Source organism: Danio aesculapii, chromosome 4, assembly GCF_903798145.1.
Source record: "Danio aesculapii chromosome 4, fDanAes4.1, whole genome shotgun sequence".
NCBI classification, from domain to species: domain Eukaryota; kingdom Metazoa; phylum Chordata; class Actinopteri; order Cypriniformes; family Danionidae; genus Danio; species Danio aesculapii.
This window is the reverse complement of record NC_079438.1, coordinates 30316189-30341146: the sequence shown is the minus strand read 5'-3', so window position 1 is coordinate 30341146 and position 24958 is coordinate 30316189. Positions and strand designations below refer to the sequence as shown.

Sequence of the window (24958 nt, the reverse complement as noted above, 5' to 3'; positions counted from 1 at the left end):
AATTGAATCTAAATAGCAGCATATGATTATTTACCACTATAGCTTGTGAGGTGATTGCTCAGTGTGATGCTCGTGAGTCACAACTAAACTGATCTAGCAGGAATGTCCCAAAGTTAGCAAACAGCTAAAACAAAAACACTTAAACTACTATATAAACTACACAATAAGGACAACTGTGATAGGCTACTTCCATGCCACAAATGCTGAGTCTTGCATTGCTTGAGGATTATTAGCTTAGAGGCATTTAATGTAAACTTCTCCCATGGGACTAGGGCACAGACTTTTTTCCTGCAGCTGGTTTTGTATGTGGCACCAAACTGGATGAAAGTGAAGAGAAAGCAGAAAGAGTGTGACGAATAGGCAAGAGAGACTGATAAAGACAGTAAAAACTGCTCAAAACTGATAACAGGTGTTATCAGATCCAGCTCATTCATATAATCCTCTTCTGCTTTGACTTTATCCTTCATGAATTGATTTGGCAGACAGGCCATTCTGTACATCCATAGTTTATCTAATAGAATAGTCTGGTTCTGTATTATATTGGTTAGTTGTGTCTCAGGTGTTTAAGAGAAAAATCACAGATGCCTTTACTAGATCTTTCCAATTGTACTCATTTATTCTTTGCTGTTGTTTCTGCAGTGTGAAGAGAGATGATCAGACTAGAGATATGCAGCAGGATTCACTCCAGCCAGAACATGATACATTTCAGAGAGTCAAAGACCAGCACAAAACCAGCATGAAGAACAAATATGAGAGATTATTTGAGGGAATCAACCATCAAGAGACTCAAACCCTCCTGAACAGGATCTACACACAGCTCTACATCATAGAAGGAGAGAGTGAAGGAGTGAATGAAGAACATGAGGTTTTACAGATGGAGAAAACAGCTAGGACAAAACCCCCACAAGACTCTCCCGTCAACTGCAATGACATCTTTAAAGCCTCAGCTGGAGTAGGACATGAGGCGAAGATAAAGGAGAAACCCCAGATCAAGACTGTTCTCACTAAAGGCATCGCTGGAATCGGAAAAACCGTCTCTGTGCAGAAGTTTATTCTGGACTGGGCTGAGGGAAAAGACAATCAGGATGTAGATTTCATGTTTGTGCTTCCATTTCGAGAGCTGAACTTGATCCGAGATCATCAGTACAGTCTTCACAGACTTCTGCTGGACTTTCATCCAGAACTTGAAGATCTGGAGCCCAAGATTTATGAGCAGTGTAAGGTTGTGTTCATCTTTGATGGTCTGGATGAAAGCAGAATCACACTGAAGTTTTCAGATAAGGATAAAGTTTGTGCTGTGACTGAATCGTCATCAGTGGCTGTCTTGATGTTAAACCTCATGAAAGGAGATCTGCTTCCCTCTGCTCTCATCTGGATCACCTCCAGACCAGCAGCAGCCCATCAGATCCCCTCCAAATACATCAACCGTCTGACAGAAATTCAGGGATTCACTGAACCTCAGAAGGAGGAATATTTCAGGAAGAGAATCAGTGACGAGCACCGAGCCAACAGAATCATCTCCCACATCAGAAGGGCAAGAAGCCTCCAGATCATGTGCCACATACCCGTCTTCTGCTGGATCTCCTCCACTGTGCTTCAGAAGCTCATGGAAGAAGATCTGAGTGCAGAAATTCCTCAAACTCTGACTGAAATGTACATCCACTTCCTGCTGATTCAGATCAACATGAGGAAGCAGAAGTATGAAGAGAGAGATCCAGAGAAACTCCTGCAGTCCAACAGAGGAGTGATTGTCAAACTTGCTGAAGTTGCTTTTGGACAGTTGATGAAGGGCAATGTGATGTTCTATGAGGAGGACCTGATTGAGAGCGGCATAGACATCACTGACGCCTCAGTGTATTCTGGGATCTGCACTGAGATATTCAAGGAGGAATCTGTGATTCATTATAGGAAAGTCTACAGCTTCATCCATCTGAGCTTTCAGGAGTTTCTTGCCGCATTTTATGTATTTTACTTCCATGTGAATACAATAATGAAGGGACTAAGAGATTTTGCAACAATAGAAAATTTGCATAAAGGAACAGTAGATAAAGCTCTTAGGAGTAGTAATGGTCATCTGGATCTTTTACTCCGGTTCCTGCTGGGTGTCTCACTGGAGTCCAATCAGAGACTCTTACAGGATCTACTGACACACACAGAGAAGAGCTTAGAGATCATAAGAGGAACCACACAGTACATTAAAGAGAAAATCAGAGATGGACATGGACTCTCCACTGAAAGATCCATCAATCTGTTCCTCTGTCTGCTGGAATTGAAAGATCAGACTCTGTCCAGAGAGATTCAGGAGTTTGTGAAATCAGACAAACACTCAGTGGAAAAACTCACTCCTGCCCATTGCTCAACAATATCCTACATGATTGAGATGTCAAAGGAGCCACTGGATGAGTTTGAGCTGCAGAAATTCAACACATCAGATGATGGAAGACGAAGACTAATACCAGCTGTGAGAAACTGCAGAAAAGCTCTGTGAGTATTCAGCCATGCATCACAGAACATATACATCAGTCAGCACTGAAACTCAGATCAGTTTAGCAAATCACTGCTTAACATATTCATTTGTTGTTTATTTTCCTCTGTGAATATTGATACAGAAATATGTAAGACAGGGCTGCTAACTGTCACGCATTCAGTATGTCACAATTGATAGTATTCTCACGCCACCCATCCACTTTCTCACGCATGCCCATCTCCCCCTATACCCCCTCCTCTTTACTTATTCCCCTGCCTAAAACCAGCACTGTCCCCCCTCCCACTCTTCACTTATACCCTGCTTATCTCTCATTCACACACATATACAAACATAGACAGCACCAAACAAATAAACACACACACACACACACACGCGCTTGCTTGCTCGCTATTGTGAGACCCACTCCTATTAAAATTACTCTAGAGTTACCGACCGCTCCCATGCTTTATTCGGAAATTTATTCCCGCGCCGCATGAAATCTGAGAGAGAAATGGAGTTCACTTTCATTCCCTCAACTGCAGAGAAATAGGGGCTTCTGCTGTAAGTGCCAGTGAAAGACTGTCCAGAAAACACACACACGCAGTGAAATTGTGCAGAGTTTCTGCGTTTTTAAGTAGTTGGCAATTAAGTAGTCATGCTTTAGTGCTGCATCAGCCATTTTGTCTGGAAAGTTCGTTTGATTGCTCACATTACTGTGACATTGAATGCGTGACAGACAAAAAAATCTTGCTCATGTCCATCTGAGCAATCATTAAAGCTACATATCATCTACTACTGACTCCAAGTTCTCTAATTGGAACCCTGTGGTGGTTAGCAAGCATTGCTAGTAATTAATCCCTAATCGTAATACATACTATAATAAAACCTAGATGAATAAAAAACACCAATACAATCAATATGGCAAAATAATGCTTTAAATTGTAATTTAATAATAATGATTCAGAAAACACAAAGAAAAAATAACACAACAATTAATTGGAACAGAGCTTAATCTTCAGGCAAAAGAAAAAAAACATTTACAAATAATACCAAACTAATTCTAATAAAATATACACATTCTTGGATTAAAGCAATAAATCAAAATTAACAAAACAAATCCACTCCTTGAATGGTTACCTTATCATAGTGGAGTGGTTTGAGTTCCTCAGTTATCTTTAAAGCTATGTTGTCAGGTGTTAAATGCCCCTGATAGGCAAAAACATCCGAGGTGACAGGTCAGACTAAGTTCAAACGATTCAGATGATTCAAAAGCCCGGTATGAGTCAAACTAAATCAATGACTGTGACATTGCTCAGTACACCGCAACCAGTGCTGCAATGTTGGAATTTGGGCTTGTATGTGAGCGGGCAGCTGGTTGGCCTAGTTTTATCCCATGGAACCCAGCCAGGCTCAGCCAGAATGAGCAAAGTGGGTCCATCCTCTTGCAGGCCCACCATCTCCATGAGTCGTAATGGGCTTGTGCAATGTGGAATGGGTGATGGTCGAAGGTCAGGACCACAACAACCCAATCATCAGACACAGAAACAGGCTCTTGGGACATGGAATATCACCTCACAGGGAGGGTAGGAGTCTTAGCTTGTGTGGGAGGTTGAACGTAACTGACTAGAGATACTCATAGACTCATCTCCATGCACAGGCTCTGAAACTCATCTTCTTGAGAAAGGCTGGATTCTTTTCAACCAGTCCACATTTGTTTTGTGGAGAACACAATCAACTATGACTCTCACGGCAGTCTGTGGGGGATGCTCTGGGGGTGTGGGGTAGGAGGCGTTCTGTTAAAGTCTGCATGAACCAGAAATTGTGACTGTTTTTTCTTATTGTGATACAATTCCAAGAGAAATGGAATACAGAAAACAGAGAGTGTGGCTTGTTTTTTCTACTGTGCACTGATTGGATGTAGTAAACTAAGCGCTTCATTTAGAAACGGAGGCCTTTTTGAACTCAAATTACAGTTTGTTATTGAGGATGACTCACCACCTGACACACTTCCAGCAGTCTCACTCCAATATTTTTTAAGCACTCTGATGAGGAATATAAGGAGATCAGTTTAATAATAATAATAATATATACAAATGTTTACTTTTTTATTTTGCAATTTAACAAAACATGCAACAGCTGTTATTGCAAATTTTGTATTACCTAATGTAGCTAATTTGCATACCTTTTAAAAGTTTCTATTTGGCTCATTCAATCATTCATTTGCAAAACACAAAAAGTATTTAAAAATATGGTAACAATAACAGCAACATCACAGTGTAGTATGAATATCATAAATTTAAATATGTAAAAATAATTTATAAAAATAATTAAATAGTATTATAAAATAATCTCTGTAAACACATCATTATTGTCACAATCACCAGCGATCTAATCCTGGCAGATCACACGAACTACAAGTTCCAGTCATGCACCTTGCACACAGCTGTGTCTGTTTCAGTTTGATTACATGTGCACACACACAGCCAGAGGATGATTTTTAACTGATTACAAGGACTATTCACACAGTGCACACACACTTCAATGCTGAGCCTTGTTAAAGTGAATTGTGAACATTACGATCATCTTTTGATCATCTGCTGTTCACTGACAATGACTCTGGATTGCCTGTTTACAATTCGATTCAAGTCACCTTTATTTGTATAGCGCTTTTACAATGTAGATTGTGTCAAATCAGCTTCACATAAAAGCTTCATAGTAAATAGTAAATTGGAATATCTGTTTACCCTTGTATTGACCGTTGCTTGCCTGCTTGCGGCATGCATGAAATATTCTCAAGTGAAAGTGCCAAACTGCAGTTAAAGTCGACAAATTAAAAATAAAACACCCAAAATTACATGAAACTCCGGAGGAAATGCAGATAGCATGGTGACGCAATGTCGTTAATCGAATTATGTGCTATAACATGTAAAACGGGATCATGAAAGGAACATTCAAAAAGCAACTCATGTAAACACCTTAATCTTATTATTGTCTTAATTAGATTAAGGAAAATAATATAATTACTGATGTCTATGTAAACGTAGTCAATGTCTTGTCTCAATAGGTAAATTTAGAGGTTTTTGCAAAAAAAAAGCAGAAGTGGATTTAACTGGTTTTGATGCAAAAGAAAATTTACGTTGTTAAAAACCAAAGAAATGTCTACAGTGACATTTGAAAAAAAATCTATTTTATTTACTAGCTAACAACCTTATCATTACATATAAAATTAAACTTATGAACCTAATTATACGAGCCTGATAGAAAACGCTCATTTACAAGAAAAGAGGTCTGATGCATTTAGAGGGTTTTGCATCTGAACTCTTCATATATATATATATATATATATATATATATATATATATATATATATATATATATATATATATATATATATATATACACACACACACACACACACACACACACACACATTTTACTGTCATTAGAGAATGATAGTACTTACTTATATATTGTGTAAAGAGGCTAATAATACTGACCCTAAAATGGTTTTAATTAAAGGCTTAATTTTTTATACATTTCTCAGTGATTGCAGACACTAATTGTTGGTCCGTTTAAACAAAAGTTTTATTAAACAGTTATATTCATAAAAATATTAATTGTTTCACCCACTATCTTTAGAAATTACAAAGTGTAAAATTTCAGTTAACTTTTACGTTTTGTTCCTCTTGGTTTTTTCTGCTCATTACATTTTATTTAAAATTTTTCCAAACATATTAATTTGCTTGGACTATTTTTTAAATAATAACTTTTTATACATATTTATGCTATTATTTTGCAAAAACGTATGCGGCCTTAAAGGGTCGTAAAAACTCTCATAAAGAGTCTCATAAAATTTAAAGATGTATTTAAGGATAACTTTGAGAGATTTAGTCATTTATTTTATTTACAGTACATTCCATCCAAAGCTGTGCCTTAATGCAGTTGCTTGTCTATTTTTCTGTTCTTGTTTGTCTTTCCTTCAGTGATTCTGCTTGTTACCTGCATTTCTTACCCAATAATTATCTCATTAACTACAGCACTGTTTTATTGTTACTTTTACCACTTTGTAGACTGAACTCCTAAACACTCATCAGTGTTCATGTCTTACTGCTGATTTTGCTGTGTGAGTATAAACTCTACCTGATTAACACTTTAATATTGTTGCTTGATTTGTCCTCTACACAGGCTACAGTGCTGTAATCTAACTGTTCGGTCCTGTGAGAGTTTGTCTTCAGCTCTACAATCCTCAAACTGTGTCCTGAGAGAGCTGGACCTGAGTAACAATGACCTGCAAGATTCAGGAGTGAAGCTTCTCTCTGATGGACTGAAGAGTCCAAACTGTAAACTAGAGATACTGAGGTAAAACAAAATAAATGCTACCACAAATGACTTTGAAATTATATGTAATGCCACTATGTAAAGTAAACAAATGCAGTAATAAAAGAGGAGTGACAACAAAGGTCAATGAGAGAGGACCTTCTTTGGTTATATGTTCCTGATGGCAAAAATGCTATCTACTTTACTGCAACTTGTGATGGTTACCATGTGTCTCAGCATTTACCCAAAGACTATCAGAAAAAAGGAGTCAGAAACTAAGTGATTACTACCTTTTCTAGCTGAAGAGCTGTCAACTAAGGCGCAACCGATGATGCGAAGGAACATAGCCTTTTCTTTCCCCCCTTCAAATAACAAGGGTTACGTAGTAACTGTTTCTTCCTTCCCCAGTGGGAGGGGAAATTCAATGCTATGTGGAAAAACTTCCACTATGGGAAAATGTATGGAAAACACCACATTTCACATCACTGGTGAAAGGTTTACCAGGCTCCAGCGTGAGCGCACCATTATCTTGAGAGACGCAGCTCTCCAACGTGTCCCCCGGCCCTGGCCCTAACTTATCTTAATTACCTGTGAAGTGCTTAAAGGCTTATTTATATTTTATAGGGAGTTTTAAAAATTACACCTAGTTAAGTTTAAGGAAATTTTTAAATATGACAAGCGTGTCAGTCCCGAATAGGGAGGATGCTGAGGAGACCACCTGCTGTCCACATGGGGAGAGCTGGTGGCAAGAAGACATATGGACTAACCCTGAGAAGGGCAAGTACATATATGAAGGATGGATAGCGAGGAGGGAAGACATGGGCTTGCCTGGAGAGGGGGGAACTATACTGTGGTTGAGTGAAGCATATGGGATCACCATTGGGATTGCGCATAGCAGGCACCAATACCCAGAACGCGGGCTGACTGAGCAGGCATGCCAACAATGTAATGGACTAGCTACCCGACTCAAAGATTATAGAGTCTTATGCATGTATTAGGTGTCACCCAGCCCACAGACCTACAGAAGTCTGTTAGAGAGGCACTGCATGCTAACACCCAAAAGAAGGTAAAGTGCACTAGTCAAGTGCACTCTCACTCCCGGGGGATGCGGCTCACCCTGTCACTGAAAAATGAGGGAAATGGCATCCACTATTCGGTGGGCCAGCCTCAGTATGGATACAGCACTTCCCGTCTGCTGATCATAACAGAAAAGGAGCTGCTTAGAGTCATAAGCTCCCAATACAGATACCCAATACTTTTGATTGATGCCAACGCAGCCAGCAGAGCTGTCTATCCTGGACAGAAATTTTAAAGATACTGAGTCAAGTGGATCGAGCAGACCTCACCTAAATAAGATCTCCAAGAGGGTATGAGAGGGGGACAGGATTGATTTAATTATCCAGCGTGTCACGCCTCTGGGAACTGGATGATGAGGCAATACTTTCCCAGTGGGCCTTCATCCCCGCATCCTGAGAGTGGGGATGATCGTAAAACAAACCCCTCAGTGCGGAGGGGACATTTCTGTGTGGAGTTGCATGTTCTCCCCATATTGGTGTGGGTTTCCTCCGGGTGCTCTGTTTTTCCCTACAAGTCCAAAGACATGCGGTACAGGTGAATTAGGTAAGCTAAAATTGGCCATAGTGTATGTGTGTGACTGAGTCCACCAAGTCAATCCCAATGCGTTTGAAAGGCATCTCAATGATGGGAAGGGGTATTAGTGGGCTGGGGGGGGGGGTAGTTCCTTGGTGACGTCCGTTGACATGTGGCGCACTCCTGGCAGAACCTTTTTACCTCACCCTTTAGCACAGGCCAGTGGATGTGGATCCCAGATGCGTTGGATGGTGTTTTCCACTCCTAAGTGCCCAGCCATCGGATGTGAGTGAGCCAGCTCCATTATAGTCTCTGTTTTGGTCTTTGGGACTACTAGCAGGAGTTTTTCCTCCCCCCGCCACTGTGCGATACAATAGAGCAGACCTTTCCTCACCACGAAATATAGGAGAGAGTGAGGCCTTTAAAGGCACACTTCTCCATCTATTTCACGGACTTGCGTCCAGCAGTGCTTAAGCTGTTCATCTTCTCGTTGCTCCTTTCCAAACTATCCCCTTGTGGTTATTTTCTGAAACAGATTAAAGTAAGGATTAGAATCAGAAGGTGCGCACTCACCCTCTCGCTCGCTGTCCATGGCCAGCATGACGATTGGACGACCCCCTCCTCTCTGTGTACGAGCCCGTCTCCTTTGTTGTGGTTTTGCTGGCTGCATTGTGGTGGTGAGAAGCTGTTGGAATCCGGGATAGTCCCTCCCCAACAGGATCGGAACTGGTAAGTCTCGAACTATTCCCACTTCCATCAACCAAGCGCCTGGACCAGCTGTCACTTTTACTCTGTGTGTGGGTACATGGCTTTTCCCCCGTATACACATGTGATTGGCATTGTCGCTTTAGAGTCAGTTCGGGGAGGGATGATGTGTGGTTGAACCAGGGTGATGGCAGATGGCAGAGTCCAGCACCGCCAACAGCTCTTTTTCTCCTACTTTTACCATCCGCTGTGGTGCTCCAGGTGGCACTGTGTGATGCATGATGCAGCCAGCCATCCATGCATGCGCCCCTGGTGACTGTGGTTTGGTTGGCATGGGCTTGTCGATGTGGGCGAAGGGCGTCCGTCTGCCCATTGTACCATGGTTGCCCTTCGGGGGGTTGCAGCCACTCGCTCTCCCATATCTTGTGCAAACGATGCTTCCGCCAGCTCAATGGCTTCTACTAATTCAGCCAGACTGGTGAGATTTCTCATGCTCATAGGGCATCGTAATTTTCTTGGCAGTGCTCGGAGCAGACGGTCGATCACCACTCAGCGACCTGGGAGGTGGTGGTGTTCCCCAACAGCAACCAGAGATGTGCCAGTCTGGATAGTTGTGTGGCTTGCACACGGGCAGAAACCTGTTCATCATATGACCATTGCCAGAACTGCTGGGCTGCGTTGATGGGAGAAAGCCCAACTTTCGCTAATATCTGTCTTTTTAGAATCTTATAAACTTCATTTTGCGGGGCTTTTAGTGAATAATATGCACGCTGTGATTCTCAAAGTCAGAAACGGCACTAGAAGTCGCGCCCATTCAGTTTTGTCCCACAGTTCTCTGGTTACTATCACCTCAAAAGTGTGCAGATAGGCTTCGATGTCATCCAGGTCACTGAGCTTTGTAAGATGGTGGGGGGGGGGGGGGTTGCTTCTGGCATCTGGAAGCGGCACTCAATGGCCCCGTAGGCTTTCAACCACCTGATTCGTCCTCTCTGCAGTCTGGCTGTGACTTTATCTGCGAGCTGGTGCTGCGGGGGGGAGGGGGGTTGGGGGATGGGGGTTGGGTGGTGGAGAGAACTCATAAGAGTCTGTGTTAGTGGAGAGGCTTCTCAGCGTCTGCCTTCTCTGTGGCGTTTTTAAAGGGCTTCGGATAACGAGTCCCAGGTGCAGGCGATCAGCGTGATTGTATCCAGGTGGCGTGAGTGCTCCTTTCCCGGGATGTCGCTGATTATCCATTGAGCGGCCTGCCACACTGCTATCCTGACCTGTTATTAAGTGCATGCCATACCAGGCAGAACTCGCATTTCCCATTTTTAATTTAGATTCAAGATTTTCCTTATACACTTGTTTATCCCTTTTGATTTCACACATTATTAACTTAATCTGTTTTTTGTTTTTTTTTGTATTTAAGTTTTTATTGCAGAGAGATACAATTCACAGCATCAGTAGACATATGTCACTTTTACAGCTTTTACAATTTAAACTCCCCAATCAGGGACCAAAGAGAAAACACAAATTTCTTTATAACAGCAACAGAACATATCCCTTTGCCTTATTTTACATTATCCTAATCAAAACTTTATACAGGAAAAAAAGAGAATAAAGAATAAAAAAAGGGGTGGGGGGGGGGGGGGTGAAAACAATATAACCAGTAAAAATAAGTCTTAAAATTCTATAGAAGAAAAACTATAGGTTGAATGGGAGTAATGTACTCAATCCATTTAAACCATAAGTCAACAAATATATCTATTTGGTTGTGTACACTGTATGTAATTTTCTCCATGATGAATATATTTTTCAAAACATAAATCAAATCTTGATCTTGTGGTAGATTAGGTTTATACCAGCATCTAGTAATGGCTTTTTTACTTGAAGCAAGGATAATTCTATGCATATATTTGTTTTTTCTTTCCAAGGAATCCATTGACAGCATACCCAAGTAAAGTACCTCAAAGCTGAAATCAATTGAAATATTTAAGATATTTTCTAAAGTGCTATGTATCTTTTTCCAAAAACTTCTAATATTAGGGCATCCCCAATATATGTTGAAATGGTTAGCGTCCTGTGAACCGCAATGCCTCCAACAATTTGAGTTTCCATAATATGATACTTTCTGTTTTGGAGTAAGAAAAAATGAATAATATTTCTCCAGCATGTTTTTTTTTAAATGCCTTTCACAAGATGACTAAAACACAGTAAAATATCTTGTAACAATGCAGAAATACTTTTTTGTTATTAATACATTTCTATTTTACTGGTGTTTATTTTTATTTATGTGACTGAAACTACAGAAAATAACAGATACTGCCAAAGTAATGTGATGTGGACTGTTTGTGTTTTTATAGATTGTCTGGCTGTATGGTGACAGAGGAAGGCTGCGGTTTTCTGTCTTCAGCTCTGAGTTTAAACCCTTCAAACCTGAGAGAGCTGGATCTGAGCTACAATCATCCAGGAGATTCAGGAGTCAAGCTGCTCTCTGAACAACTGGAGGATCCAAATTACAGACTGGACAAACTTAAGTATGTCAAGCATATATGTATATGTGTTTTTTTTATTTTTTATTTTTTATACACGCCCCCTCTCCACTGACTGGTCAACCAAACATCAAATTGTGCCGTCATCAGCTGTTCCTCAGTTTTGCAACATTCTCTTTTAATAACTAGTAAAGTAATCAATTTTTGGAATATTATGGTATTTTTTCCAGTAGTGTCACTGATGCACAAGTCTTTTTTTCTCTGTAGATGTTTATCTTGTGTAATTTATTAATACGTTAGTGTGTATCTTTTGCTTATTATTCTGAAATGCAGGACATACTAGTAAGTTAAAAGCACTGTTGTTTCAGTGATTAGAAGTACTCATTTGAGATGCCATTTTGCAAAACATTGTTACATGAAATGGGCATGAAGTAAGAACTGGGTACCTCAATTGACCTCACGTGCTTTCCAAAGACTAACAGTGATAAAAACTTTACAAAACTAGAAAAAGCAACACGCAGCATGCCCAACCTATGGGTATTTTTTAATAGCCATTATAACATAAAATCGGAAGTGCTCTCTCAGCTAAGAATAGATAAAATCACTGAAATAACACTTGCAATAATAAAGCCAGAGAGATTAAAGTTTACATTAACCAAAAGCTGCAAACATTTCTTTCTTTTTTTTTTTCATATTGTGACAGTTCCTAGAGAAATGGAATATTAAATGACAAAACCGTGAGCCAGTGGCGGTTCTAGACCAGAGTAACTGTGGGGGCCGGGCAGAGGCCACTTGTACTTTTAGGGGGCACACTTTAACATAAATCACAAACTACTTAAACAATTATTCGAAGTCATTGATTTATGCATCACTCTGAAGTCTTCATAAACATTCATTCATTCATTTTCTTTTTGGCTTAGTCCCTTTTAATAATTTGGTGTCACCACAGCAGAATAAACCACCAACTTATCCAGCATATGTTTTACATATGGGCGTATGCCCTTTCAGCTGCAACCCATCACTGGGAAACACTCATACACCACGGACAATTTAGCTTACCCAATTCACCTATACCACATGTTTTTGGACTTCTGGGGGAAACCAGAGCACCAGGAGGAAACCTACGCAAACACGGGGAGAACATGCAAACTCCACACAGAAATGCCAACTGACCCAGCCGTGAATCGAACCAGCAACCTTCTTGCTGTGAGGCGAATGTGCTACCCACTGCGCCAGTCTGCTGCCTTGTCTTCATAAATAAGCTAATTAAAGAACTTAAACTCACAATAATCTTCCATGTTCATTTTTTGTCAAGTAACTTTGTATTGTAGGATAACACACTTATAACATTCAAGTACATCAAGGCATTTTTTTCACCTGTAAACTTTAACAGATGCAGTTAAATTAAATTTTTTTGCCATCCTATTAATTTAAAATAATGTTTCTCAAGTGATCTAAATCAAACCAAGGAGATTTTCACAGTATTTCCTATAAAACACAAATAATTCCTCTGGAGTCATAATAAGTCTTATTACTTACAGTTTATTTCTTGAATAAAAGCAGTTTTTAATTTTTAAAAAAACTGTTTTAAGTTAGTGTTATTAGCCTCCTTTAAGAAATATGTACTGTGTATTTTTTAATTTGTCTACACAACAAACCAGTTATACAATAACTTGACTAACTATTCCAGCTTTCCTAGTGAACATAACCTAGTCAAGTCTTTAAATTACACTTTAATCTGAATCAAAGACTATTGATACTTAAAGGGACTTTGTATACAACTATCTTGCTAAAAAACTAGTAAAATATTATGTACTGACTGTCACCATGGGAAAGATAAAAAAGTAGGTATTAGAAATTAGTTAGTCAAACTATTATGTTTAAAAATGTGTTGTAATAAATCATGTGTTGATGACTCCTGCTTTATGTCATGGCAGAAATCAAAAATGACTGAAGGCACAACTAAATAAGTTAAATATGACTTTTACATGAGCGTAACTGAAAACTAAACTGGTTCAATGTTCAATTACATCTGTTCTCCGCTACTTGCCGACTGTTTGTAAATTCGCGCCACCGATGGCTGATTTCGCTTCTCCGTGCCATTTTGACACAAAAATACGCATCAAATTTAGAGGGGCCATACGGGGGGGCAAGCTTGTTGACACAGGGGCACCAGCCCCCCTGGCCCTCCCCTAGAACTAACGCGAGCGTGGCTTGGTTTTTTTCTACTGCAAGCTGAATGGATGTAGTAAAGTAGGAATTGCATTCAGAAAGATCGGAAAAAGAATTTGGGGAGTTATTACAACCTAACAGACTCCTCCTCCTCCTCACCATTTCTGTTTGTTGTCAAAACTGACAGTTGGAGCAGTGTGATTAAATATATTAGCAATGCCCATTTCCTAAGATATAAATAATCTGACAATTTATCTGAAAACAAACAGGAAGTGCATTTAGAGATTTTGATTAAAGATTAGACGGGCAAAATATTTGTTTTATTTTTTATTAATGGCATGCACAGATGCTTTAAAAAAATAATATGGTTAGTTTGATAACATGTGGCCTTTAAGAGTATTTTGACATTTATTTACACCAAATGTCAAGGATATCATAGCATTATTGTGCTACATAAGTGTATAAAGTATCTGCATCTAAAGTTGAATTAGATAATAAATGCATTTAAAAACGTGAACAAAGATGGGGGAAGCGCGGCGGGCTAAGAGCTAGGCTAAAGCTAACACCACACCGGCTCTCTTTACCCAGCATCTTTCTCGCCAATGTACGGTCACTGGTGAACAAAATGGATGAGATTCGACTCCGCATCAACCACAGCAAAAGATTATGGAACTGTAATGTCATGATTTTCACAGAAACATGGCTAAACAGCGGGATACCAGACAACGCTGTATCGCTAACGGAGCATCAAACATTCCGAGCAGACAGAATGGCGGATGACTCCGGTAAGACCAGAGGCGGAGGATTATGCATTTATATTAACAAATGCTTGGTGCACAAACTCTGTCGTCGTTGGGAGACATTGCTCTGTTAACCTGGAATTTCTAATGGTTAAATGTAGACCGTTTTATCTGCCACAGGAGTTCACCTCCACCATAATAACTGCTGCTTATATTCCTCCCGATGCTGATGCCAAGCTCGCTATGAATGAACTTCATGCAGCCATCAGCAAACAACAGACTGCTCACCCGGAGGCTGCTTTTATTGTTGCGGGGGATTTTAATCACTCAAACTTAAAGACAGTGCTCCCCAAATTCCATCAGAACATTTTCTGCCACACAAGGGGAAACAAAACTTTAGACCAAGTTTACACAAACATGGCTGAAGCATATGCTGTGACCCCCCCTTCCCCACTTGGGTCAATCAGATCACCTTTCTTTGTTCCTGACCCCCAAGTACTCACCCCTCATTAACCGTGTGAAGCCATCAGTGAGGACCATCAAAGTGTGGCCAGCGGGGGTGGACTCCACACTCCAGGACAGGTTTGAACACACAGACTGGAGTATGTTTGCTTCCCAGGCCACATGTGGCTCTCACACAGACATTGACAGTTAAACTTCCTCTGTTCTGGAATATATCAACACCACCATAGACAGTGTAACAACCCAGAAACAGATCACCACATACCCAAATCAAAAGCCATGGATGAACAAGGAGGTGCGCCTCCTGCTGAAGGCATGCAACACTGCCTTTAGATCAGGGGATGCACAGGCCTACAGCACTTCCAGGGCTAATCTGAAGAGGGGCATCAAAAAGGCCAAGCACTGTTACAAGCTAAAGCTAGAGGAGCACTTTTCCAACTCTGATCCTCGGCGCATGTGGCAGGGCATCCAGGCCATCAGCAACTACAAACCCAGCCAGTCCACCCCCACAGCCACTAATGTCTCCTTCCTGAACGAGCTAAATGACTTTTATGCCCGCTTTGAAAGAGACAATACAGAACCCTACACCAGGAACATTACCTCAACCGACCACTCACCTATCACACTCACCTCCTCAGAAGTCTACCCCACACTGAGTCGGATCAATGTGCGTAAGGCTGCTGGACTAGACGGTATCCCTGGGCGCGTCCTCAAAGCATGTGCAGAACAGCTCGCTGGGGTATTCACAGACATTTTCAACCTGTCGCTTAACCTAGCAGCTGTGCCAACATGCTTTAAAACCACCTCTATTGTGCCGGTGCCCAAACACTCCAGCCCAACATGCCAGAATGACTACCGCCCTGTAGCACTCACACCCATCATCATGAAGTGCTTTGAGCGGTTGGTCCTGGCACACCTGAAAGACTCTCTGCCATCCACACTGGACCCACATCAGTTTGCCTACCGTGGCAACAGGAGCACAGAAGATGCCGTCTCCATAGCACTGCACTCTGTACTCACTCACCTGGACAATAAAAACACTTATGCACGAATGCTGTTTGTTGACTTCAGCTCAGCATTCAACACTGTCATACCCTCTAAGTTACCGATCAAACTCAGAGACCTGGATATCGACACGTCTCTCTGCAACTGGGTTATGGACTTTCTGACTAACAGACCCCAGAATGTTAGATCAGGCCACATCTGCTCCACCACCGTCACACTCAACACTGGTGTACCACAGGGCTGCGTGCTGAGCCCCTTCCTCTACTCCCTTTTTACCATCGACTGTAGGCCTGTGAACAGATCCAACACCATCATCAAATTTGCAGATGACACCACAGTGATTTGTCTAATCAGCAATAATGATGAGACTGCCTACAGGGAGGAGATACAGCATCTGGCCACTTGGTGCACCGACAATAATCTGCTTCTCAACACCAACAAGACCAAGGAGCTCATTGTGGACTTCAGGAAGGGACGAACAGGCTCGCATGATCCCATCCACATTAATGGGATGGCCGTTGAGCCTGTCTCATCCTTCAAGTTCCTGGGGACCCACATCTCAAAGGACCTTTTCTGGACAATCAACACCTCCAGCCTGGTCAAGAAGGCTCACCAGCGCCTATTTTTCTTAAGGTAACTTAAGAAGAACCAGCTTTCATCAGCTGTCTTGGTGAACTTCTACCGCTGCACAATAGAAAGCATCCTGACCAACTGCGTCACAGTCTGGTATGGAAGCTGCTCTGTTGCTGAGGGTAAGGCACTGCAGCGGGTGGTGAAAACTGCCCAACGCATCACAGGGACTACACTGCCAGCCATTGAGGGCATCCAGAAGAAACGCTGTCTGCGCCGAGCACGCAGTATTCTTAAGGACACCTCTCACCCTGCTCACAGACTGTTTCTCTTCTGCTTTCCGGCAGACGCTTCAGGCTCCCCCGGACAAAAACCAGCAGACTGAGCAACAGCTTTTTTCCCAGAGCTGTCTCCCTTTTGAACTCTGCCCCTCACTGACTCTTTTGCCCCTCCAATACAACCCCCACAGTCCTTTAACTTATACTCCTTACAATCACTGCACTATTTAACATTTGCACATTTAAATTTGCACATATTCATTGCACTACATTGCACCGATTCACTTATTTGAACTGTACATACCCACTGCACATGGACATTTCTAATTATGTACACACCCACTGTACATATACATTTGTAATTATGTTCATCTATCTACACACTTCTGCTATTAATAGCATCCTGTACATATATTCATTTATTGTAAATCTCTGTTCATAGCTAATACAACCTGTATATAATGTTGATAGTACATCCATCTGTAAATATCACCATAGTTTTTCTATAACTGCACTTTATAACTTATACCTGTATCCTGCACTTGCTGCTATTGCACTGCTGGTTAGACCTAAACTGCATTTCGTTGCCTTGTAGGTGTACATGTGTAATGACAATAAAGTTGAATCTAATCTAAAAAAATTTACATGACAATTAAAGCAGTACAATTAAATGGGATTCAATTCAAACAACATTCTGATCACAGAGGTGATTGACAAAATAATTGTTGGATCAATCCAAGCAGGTGGCAGCAAATAATTGTATTATTAAACGAAACAGAGGAACAGCTGATGACATTATGGTTTGATGTTTGGTTGACCAAACAACTGAGAAGGGGGTGTGTATAATTCCCCCACACACAGAGAGAACAAATTTTTAAAGCTGTTTATTCATTTTGGTTTATCGCAGTTTTATTTTTATGTGTAAAAACATAGGCGGAGCGTGTGTAAGGCTGGGGAAGGCTTAGCCTCCCCCTGGCCAGAGACCACGGAGATAGCAGCAAAGAAAAAAACTGCATTGAAAACATGTAACGGGTGTAAGGCGTAATATGAATGTAATTTAATGTTGATGATTAACACAACACTTTAGCTATTGTAAGTTTGTCAATCAAATTTAAAGTCCCCCTTCGCACAAAAATGGAACTGTCCAACCCCGCATGTTGCACTGATGAGCGCTGTTTATTATTGGAATTAGCAGCTGCGCTGAAAACCAACCCAAAGCTGCTGGCCAGCAGACTATTCTGATTTGTTGGTCAAGGACATAAGTAATAAAACGACACATGAGTATTACGAGAGAGGTATAATAAAATATTATTCTGGTTTAATTTGTTTTCAGCATTAAATGAAATTGTTAGTTTCATTGTAATGTAGTCTAGCCTATAGTGTAGTAATCTTGTTTAGGCAATCGTTTCGAGTTTTACATTTTAAAGGTCAAATATTTATTGCTGAATTACAAGTTCGGTTTTCGATTGGCCTCATGAAAAAAAGAAAGATTTCATATTCTCAGGGCTGGAGCATCCAGAGGCGACCTAGGCGGCCGCCTAGGGCGGCAGATTAGTGAGGGCTGCGTCCACGATGATGATTTTTCAGCTGTCTTCAGAGTCACACGATCCTTCAGAAATCACTCTAATATTATTATTATTATTATTATTGGTAATAGTAATAAAAGCAACAAGGAGTAATACATTCATTTGAAACTGCACACAGTAAGTAATACATAAATATTTAATAATTAAGTATTTAACACATTTTTAATATTTAATAAATGCTGTCTTGATGAACAGAATAACTTCAATTAGATTTTTAAATAAAAGTAATAATAATGAAAAATAAATAAACTGACCCCAAACTTTTGACCGGTAATGTAGATCAGTGGGTTAGTTTAATAAAATAATTTAATGCGCGTGAATATAATAGACGTTTGATGATAGCCTGTGCTTTTGTTAAAAACTCTTCTTGGTCGGTCACAAATCTTTTTAAATGCATTAATGGGCAGCGCGAATGTTAGCCTTACCCTGGAGTTTGTTCACCCTCCGCCTATGTGTAAAAACCAAATGTGACGAAAACAAAAATAAATATTTAAAAAACATTTTTTTTATGTTCATGAGAAGGTTCAAATTTGGCACAAATGAACCGTTTATTCGTTTTTCCATTTTGAAAGCAAAAACGAGAAAACCAATTATACGTGGGTACATGGAAAAATTTACTAATTCTTTGGGATCAAGCTGTGTTTGTTTGTTTTTTTTTTTTTTTTTTTTAAATAAAAGGCTTAATGAGTATACAGGTTTTTTAATGGTTCTGGGCACATATCCGCACATGAATTCAAAAATTTAAAACAGGTCCTGCAACTTCTGAGAACAATTGTTTTAATAAATTGGCCGGTATAAGATCTAACTCAGGATGTTGTTGATTTGGAGGATTTTACCAGTTTAGATAGTTCTTCCTCTCTTACTGCTGAGAAAGTTGGAAATTTATCCTTTAATGATACTCTGAGACCGATTTATGGTGGTTATTTTATCTCTGATATCAATCTTGCATGTAAAGAAATTCATAAAGGCATTACTGTTGAGAAACACTTCTTGATGCTTTATTTTTAGTAATACTGGCAACTGTGTTAAGCAGCCCCCTGAGACTTGGTTTGTTTTCTTCTATCAAATGAAAAATAAGCAGATATTGCAGAATACTTTGTTTCCATCCCAAGCAAAAAACGTCTAGTCTTGTTTTCTTCCATCTATGTTCCATTTTTTGAAAGCTGCTTTTTAGAGCTTGAGTGTGCTCATTGTGGCACGGCATCAGATTTCTTTTCCCCTAATCATCTTAAAATGTTACAAAAACTGTGTCAAAAGTGCTAGAAAGGACAGAATCAATAGTTTTAGTTCCAGCATCAAGCTCTTCTAGGCCCTCTGGAATGCTAAGGAAATTAGAAAGATCAGGTAGGTTACTGACAAAGTCATCTTTAGTGCTAGAGGTGATCGTTTTACCATATTTATAAATAGAAGTTGGTTTTGTAGGCCTATTAATGAACAATAAACGAGATTAAAGAGTGATCTGATATTTCATCACTCTGCTGCACAACTTCAACATTACCAATATCGATACCATGTGATAATATTAGGTCTAAGGTAAGATTATGTTGATGAGTAAGCCCTGAGACATGCTGTTTCACTCCAACAGAGGTGAGTATGTCTAATTTTTTTCAATATTTATATTAATATTTAAACCACTAACAATTACAACTTTATTTGTGCACAAAATAATTTTTGATAAAAAATCTGCAAATTCCTTTTTAAAGTCGGTGTGTTGCCCTGAAGGCCTATATACAGTTGCCAATATAAATTTAGATTGAGATTTATTGTTCATATTGCACACTGAAATAAACACTATTACTGAAAACCCTATTTCAAATGAATTATATTTGAAGTCTGATCACTGAGTGACACTAAAAATATTACTATAAATTATGCACCTTCACATTTCCTTTTAAGACGAGGCTTGTGTTTATAATGATATCCTCCAGGTGAAGACTGGTTTAAGGTTTTAGCCAGGTTTCTATTAAACAGAGTGCATCTAACTTTAGATTTGTTATCAAATAATTAACAGGAAGAGATTAAGAAAAGAGTGGTCTAATATTTAATAATCTGCGTTTTATCTTTTGATTATCTTTATATTTTATTTGATCAGTTAGATTGTTACCTTTTGAACGGGTTTGAGCGTATTTTATATTCAGAGGTTCGATTAACAGGCACTGTTTCTGTTATAATAGCTAAGTGGCTCTATGTGCTTCAGATGATCCGAGTTTAGTAAATTGTGGACTTGGCCTTAAGTAATATTCTCATTTTCGGAGATACTGAATTTTGTGGTTTCATTAGCTGTAAGCCATATTAGTCAGTTTAATATTTAGACATATTAGCTAGTTACTTCTGTTAAATGTGGTTCATCCTTCTTGGTAGTATGATGACATTATCACAAAGACTTGCTGTCTAGGTCACAGATGCGCCACAGAGATAGGCACAAACAATTTGTCCTATTTTGAACTCTGACGCTTCACCCATAATGTCCATATTTAAATGTTAATATTTTAATTATTACTTTTGCTAATAAAGCTTCAAACTCTGCTGTGCTCTATGGAATGGGCAGTCAATTAAGATTTATAATGATAACCCCTGCAAATCATACTATGACATGCTTCAATTTAGTTAAATAGATTTTATTCACTCACCTACTTTTCTTTGACTACAGTGGTCGCCACAGCCGAACAAACTGCCAGTTTCTCTGGCAATTGTTTTTTACACAGTTGATACCCTTCCACAGCAACCCAGCACTTTAATCTTTTTAGTTAAATGAATTCATTTATTTTCCTTAGGCTTAGTCCCTTATTAATCAGGGGTCGCCACAGTGGAATGAAATGTCAACTATTCCATCATATGTTTTACAAAGCGCATGCCTTTCCAGCTGCAACCCAGCACAGGGAAACACCCATACACTTTCTCACTCATACACTAAGTCCAATTTAGTTTATCCAATTCACCTATAGAGCATATCTTTGGAGTGTGGAGGAAACCCACGCGAACACAGAGAACATGCAAACTCCACACAAAAATGCCAACTGGTCCAGCCGGCACTCAAACCAGCGACCTTCTTGCTGTGAGGCAACACTGCTAAACACTGAGCCAACGTGCCACCACTTAGTTAAATTCATCATGTCATTCAGTTTTTTTAGTTCCTTAATTTTTCTTTCTTTTTTGCTGAATAGTTTATTTATTTTTTGGAGTGTGATACAGTTTGCATACTAATAAAGCATTTTTGAAGAAGTAGAAGTTTCCTGCCACTGGTTGTAAATATGTTTGACATTGATGTATGAAAATAACTTTAAATTCTCACTTAGCTTTCCTGTTGAAGCAAAGATATGCTGAAGCTGAACACAGAATATTTGCAGTTGGGAAGTCTTATGCTTTGTTGTGCAGAAAATTTGTAGAAGAGTGGAAGTATGTTTGGGTGTGGGCGCCAGAAGACTGTAGAATGATTGACAAGTGACAAATTCCACCAAAACTCCACCTGTTAATATAATAATATCAGCTGTGTATAAATACTGGAGTCAGGGAAATGCAGAATTGTTGCAAACCTTCTGAAAGTAGTTCTTGTATTACAGTGGTGTAACCCAGAGCTCTGTTATCACTTGTATCTGATAAATTACTAATACTTTTGCATTGAACAAAATCATATTCTGACCTTTTATTGAACATGCAAGGAATTGGCTAGATATTCCAACAGTAATGTTTCTGTATAATTCAATCATTCTGACTGCAGCCCTGCTTAAAATAAAGCGCAATTTAGTGTTTGCTTAAAAATGTGAATGTGTGTGTGTGTTTACAGTATGGATCATGGAGGAGAGAAGAGGATTACTGCAGGACCACACAAATGTACATTTACACACACGCGCACACACACACACACACACACACACACACATAGCTGTAGTGAGTGTTGTTGTGTTCTAAATGTGTCTCTTCTTGTGTTCAGATGCCTGCTTTCTCACACTGGATCCAAACACAGCAAACACCAAACTCCTTCTGTCTAAGGAGAACAGAGAGGTGATGTGTGTGGAGGAGAAACAGTCGTATCCTGATCATCCAGACAGATTTGATGATCATATACAGGTGTTGTGCAGAGAGAGTGTGTGTGGACGCTGTTACTGGGAGATTGACTGGAGTGGAGATCATGTGTTAATATCAGTGTCATATAAGAGTATCCAGAGGAAGGAAGCAGGCAAAGAGTGTTGGTTTGGATGTAATGCTCAGTCCTGGGGTTTGATCTGCTTTACCTCCAGTTTCTTATTCAGACACAATAACAGAGAGACTTTTCTACCAGTAGAGTCGATCAGCAGTAGAATAGGAGTGTTTGTGGATCACAGTGCAGGAACTCTGAGCTTCTACAACATCTATAGAGACACTATGAGCCTCATCCACTCAGTCCAGACCACATTCACTGAGCCGCTCTATGCTGGGTTTAGGGTTAATTTTTCCGGATCATCAGTCAAACTGTGCTGAAGATTGAGAGACTGAGCAGTGATTTACCCATAATCCTGTCATAATCCTCAGTCAGTAGCACTGACATGTTCTTGAGTCTCTTCTATTCATCACATTAATCCTCCAGTTAACTTCTGTCTCTGAAAACCAATAAAAAAAAATGTTGTATGCGTTTACTGCTGTGTGTGCACACTTGGATGGGTTAAATGCAAGCACAAACTCATTGTTTTCACTAGTATACAAAAACATAATTTCTAAAAATATATACAGTGGGTGACACTTTAAAAAGAGCATTACCTTTGCGAGTGGTGTCGTGGTTTCCCGCTTTTCTCTTAATGAATCAAACTTAGTCTGGAGGTTATGAATGTCAGAAGAATAAACTTTACTGGAATATTTTCCAAAATAACAGAGACAGTCTGGAGCAAACCCATCTCAGCCTTTCCCCAGGACAAACCCAAAGTGTCTGTGTTCTTCACAATATTTATACAGATTTTCTCTCCCCACCTCTCTCTCGTTTTAACCATATTAGGATGTTTTCTCTTTACTGAGGGGTTTAGTATATCTTTAGGTGCTCATGTTATTTTGGGTCCTATCCTCTACAATGCAAACACCTGTTTTCACACCAGAGTTCTCTCTCTATAGATTAAATCTTGTCTTGAGTGATTACATACATTGGCATGATGGTACATTAATGTCATAATATGTCACTCATTCTCCTGAAAGCCTTTCACAGTTATACTTGTGTGTTTTACATACACAATCAATATTTTACAAATAAACATTCAAACAAAACATATTTTGCCTCAATACCAGAGAGCTTGTAGAGGTTGACTTCAGCTGCGAGCTCACATGCCTTGAAGATGCCAATGTCTTTAGAATTAATGGGCTCTGTATATAGTGGGGCCAGACATGAAAACCTTCTCAGCAAAATGAAGGTTTCTTCTGTGGTGGTGTCATACAAGATGTTCTCAATTAAGCCAAGTTGTTCATCAATCGTCACGCAATTGTCTCCAGTTCTACATTTATTGTGACATTTTCAAGAATGGCTTTATTGTACTGCACTTTTGGTGTGCTGTCTTGAACAGTTGGGCCATTTGAGTGCTTTCCACTGAGTTTGACTATTTCTGGCTGAGAAGTGGGCTTGCTCTGCATGGACTGCCACTCCATAACACGAATCAATTGCTGGAGAATCTGTTGGGGCTTTCTGATCTTCATTTTAAGCTGACCAAGGAAGTTTTCAAAGCAAAATGCAGACACACTCCTCACATCATCTGCAAGATGACACAGAGAGTGGACATTATAGACCATCTCCTCAACCCTATACAAGGTCTTGAACTGTTCAATGAAGTACCTAATCAGGTTATCAGCATAGTCACAGTAATGGGCACAGAGGGTTGGAGAAAGCATCAGATAGATGCTAACCGACAGTGATTGGAAGTTGTTGTAAAGGGGTGTTGGAAGAATATCCTTCAGTACCACTGGACCGGTGTACAGGAGAAACTGCCTAAACTCAGTAGCTTTTCAGCGATCCAGTTCAGAGAGTGAGCGTGGCTTTCGTGCAAATTCAGAGGGTATGTACTTTGACATTCCTACAAGACTCTCTGAGATAGTATTTATTATATGGGAGCTCTGTCTGTTCTTTAGGTTGCCCTTGGTCTAAAAATTGATCATCTTCCTTGTCACACCAAGGCAAACAACATGCATATAATCCAGCACAAATTGTGTGACCATTCCCAAACTTAATGTACTGAGTATGGAGTGACCTCTGTGGTGGTTTTCATCACGCATTTCTGTAAAGGACTCATCTGTCCTGAGTGGGGCATGTGTTTCTGGGAATGTCATTTTCCATCCCATAAGATCCTTACTACGTGCAACGATCGCAACCACTATAACCTCCATGCTCCTTTGTTTGTTTTATAAATGATTGTGCAGGAGCATCACAGATAAAGCAGTCCAGGGAAAGATGAAACATCCTTTCATACACAGTGAAACCTAGTCCTAGTGCGGAAACCTCCTCTGCAAAATCTTGGAGATATTGGTTAGGATTGCGAGGTTTGCTGTTTCCACTGAAGACACCTATGACAAACGGGTCCCTTTCAAAAGAAATGTTTCCTAAAATTGGCCAAATTTGCTTCTGTGAGCTTTTGAATAATGGCAG

At 39.9% G+C, this 24958-nt stretch overlaps 1 protein-coding gene across 1 annotated transcript in view; it reads left to right on the top strand.

Annotated features, from left to right (window-relative positions):
• The window catches only part of LOC130222860 (NACHT, LRR and PYD domains-containing protein 3-like), a 36049-nt gene extending 13073 nt beyond the window's left edge, over positions 1 to 22976 (top strand). Inside the window, exons 5-9 of the mRNA XM_056455427.1 lie at positions 640 to 2484; positions 6653 to 6826; positions 11422 to 11595; positions 22148 to 22194; positions 22295 to 22976. Of these exons, the coding sequence (XP_056311402.1) occupies positions 640 to 2484; positions 6653 to 6826; positions 11422 to 11595; positions 22148 to 22194; positions 22295 to 22821 (2767 nt within the window). The 3' untranslated portion in view covers positions 22822 to 22976. The remainder of the gene's footprint in view (positions 1 to 639; positions 2485 to 6652; positions 6827 to 11421; positions 11596 to 22147; positions 22195 to 22294) is intronic.
• The last annotated feature ends 1982 nt before the right edge of the window (positions 22977 to 24958 follow it).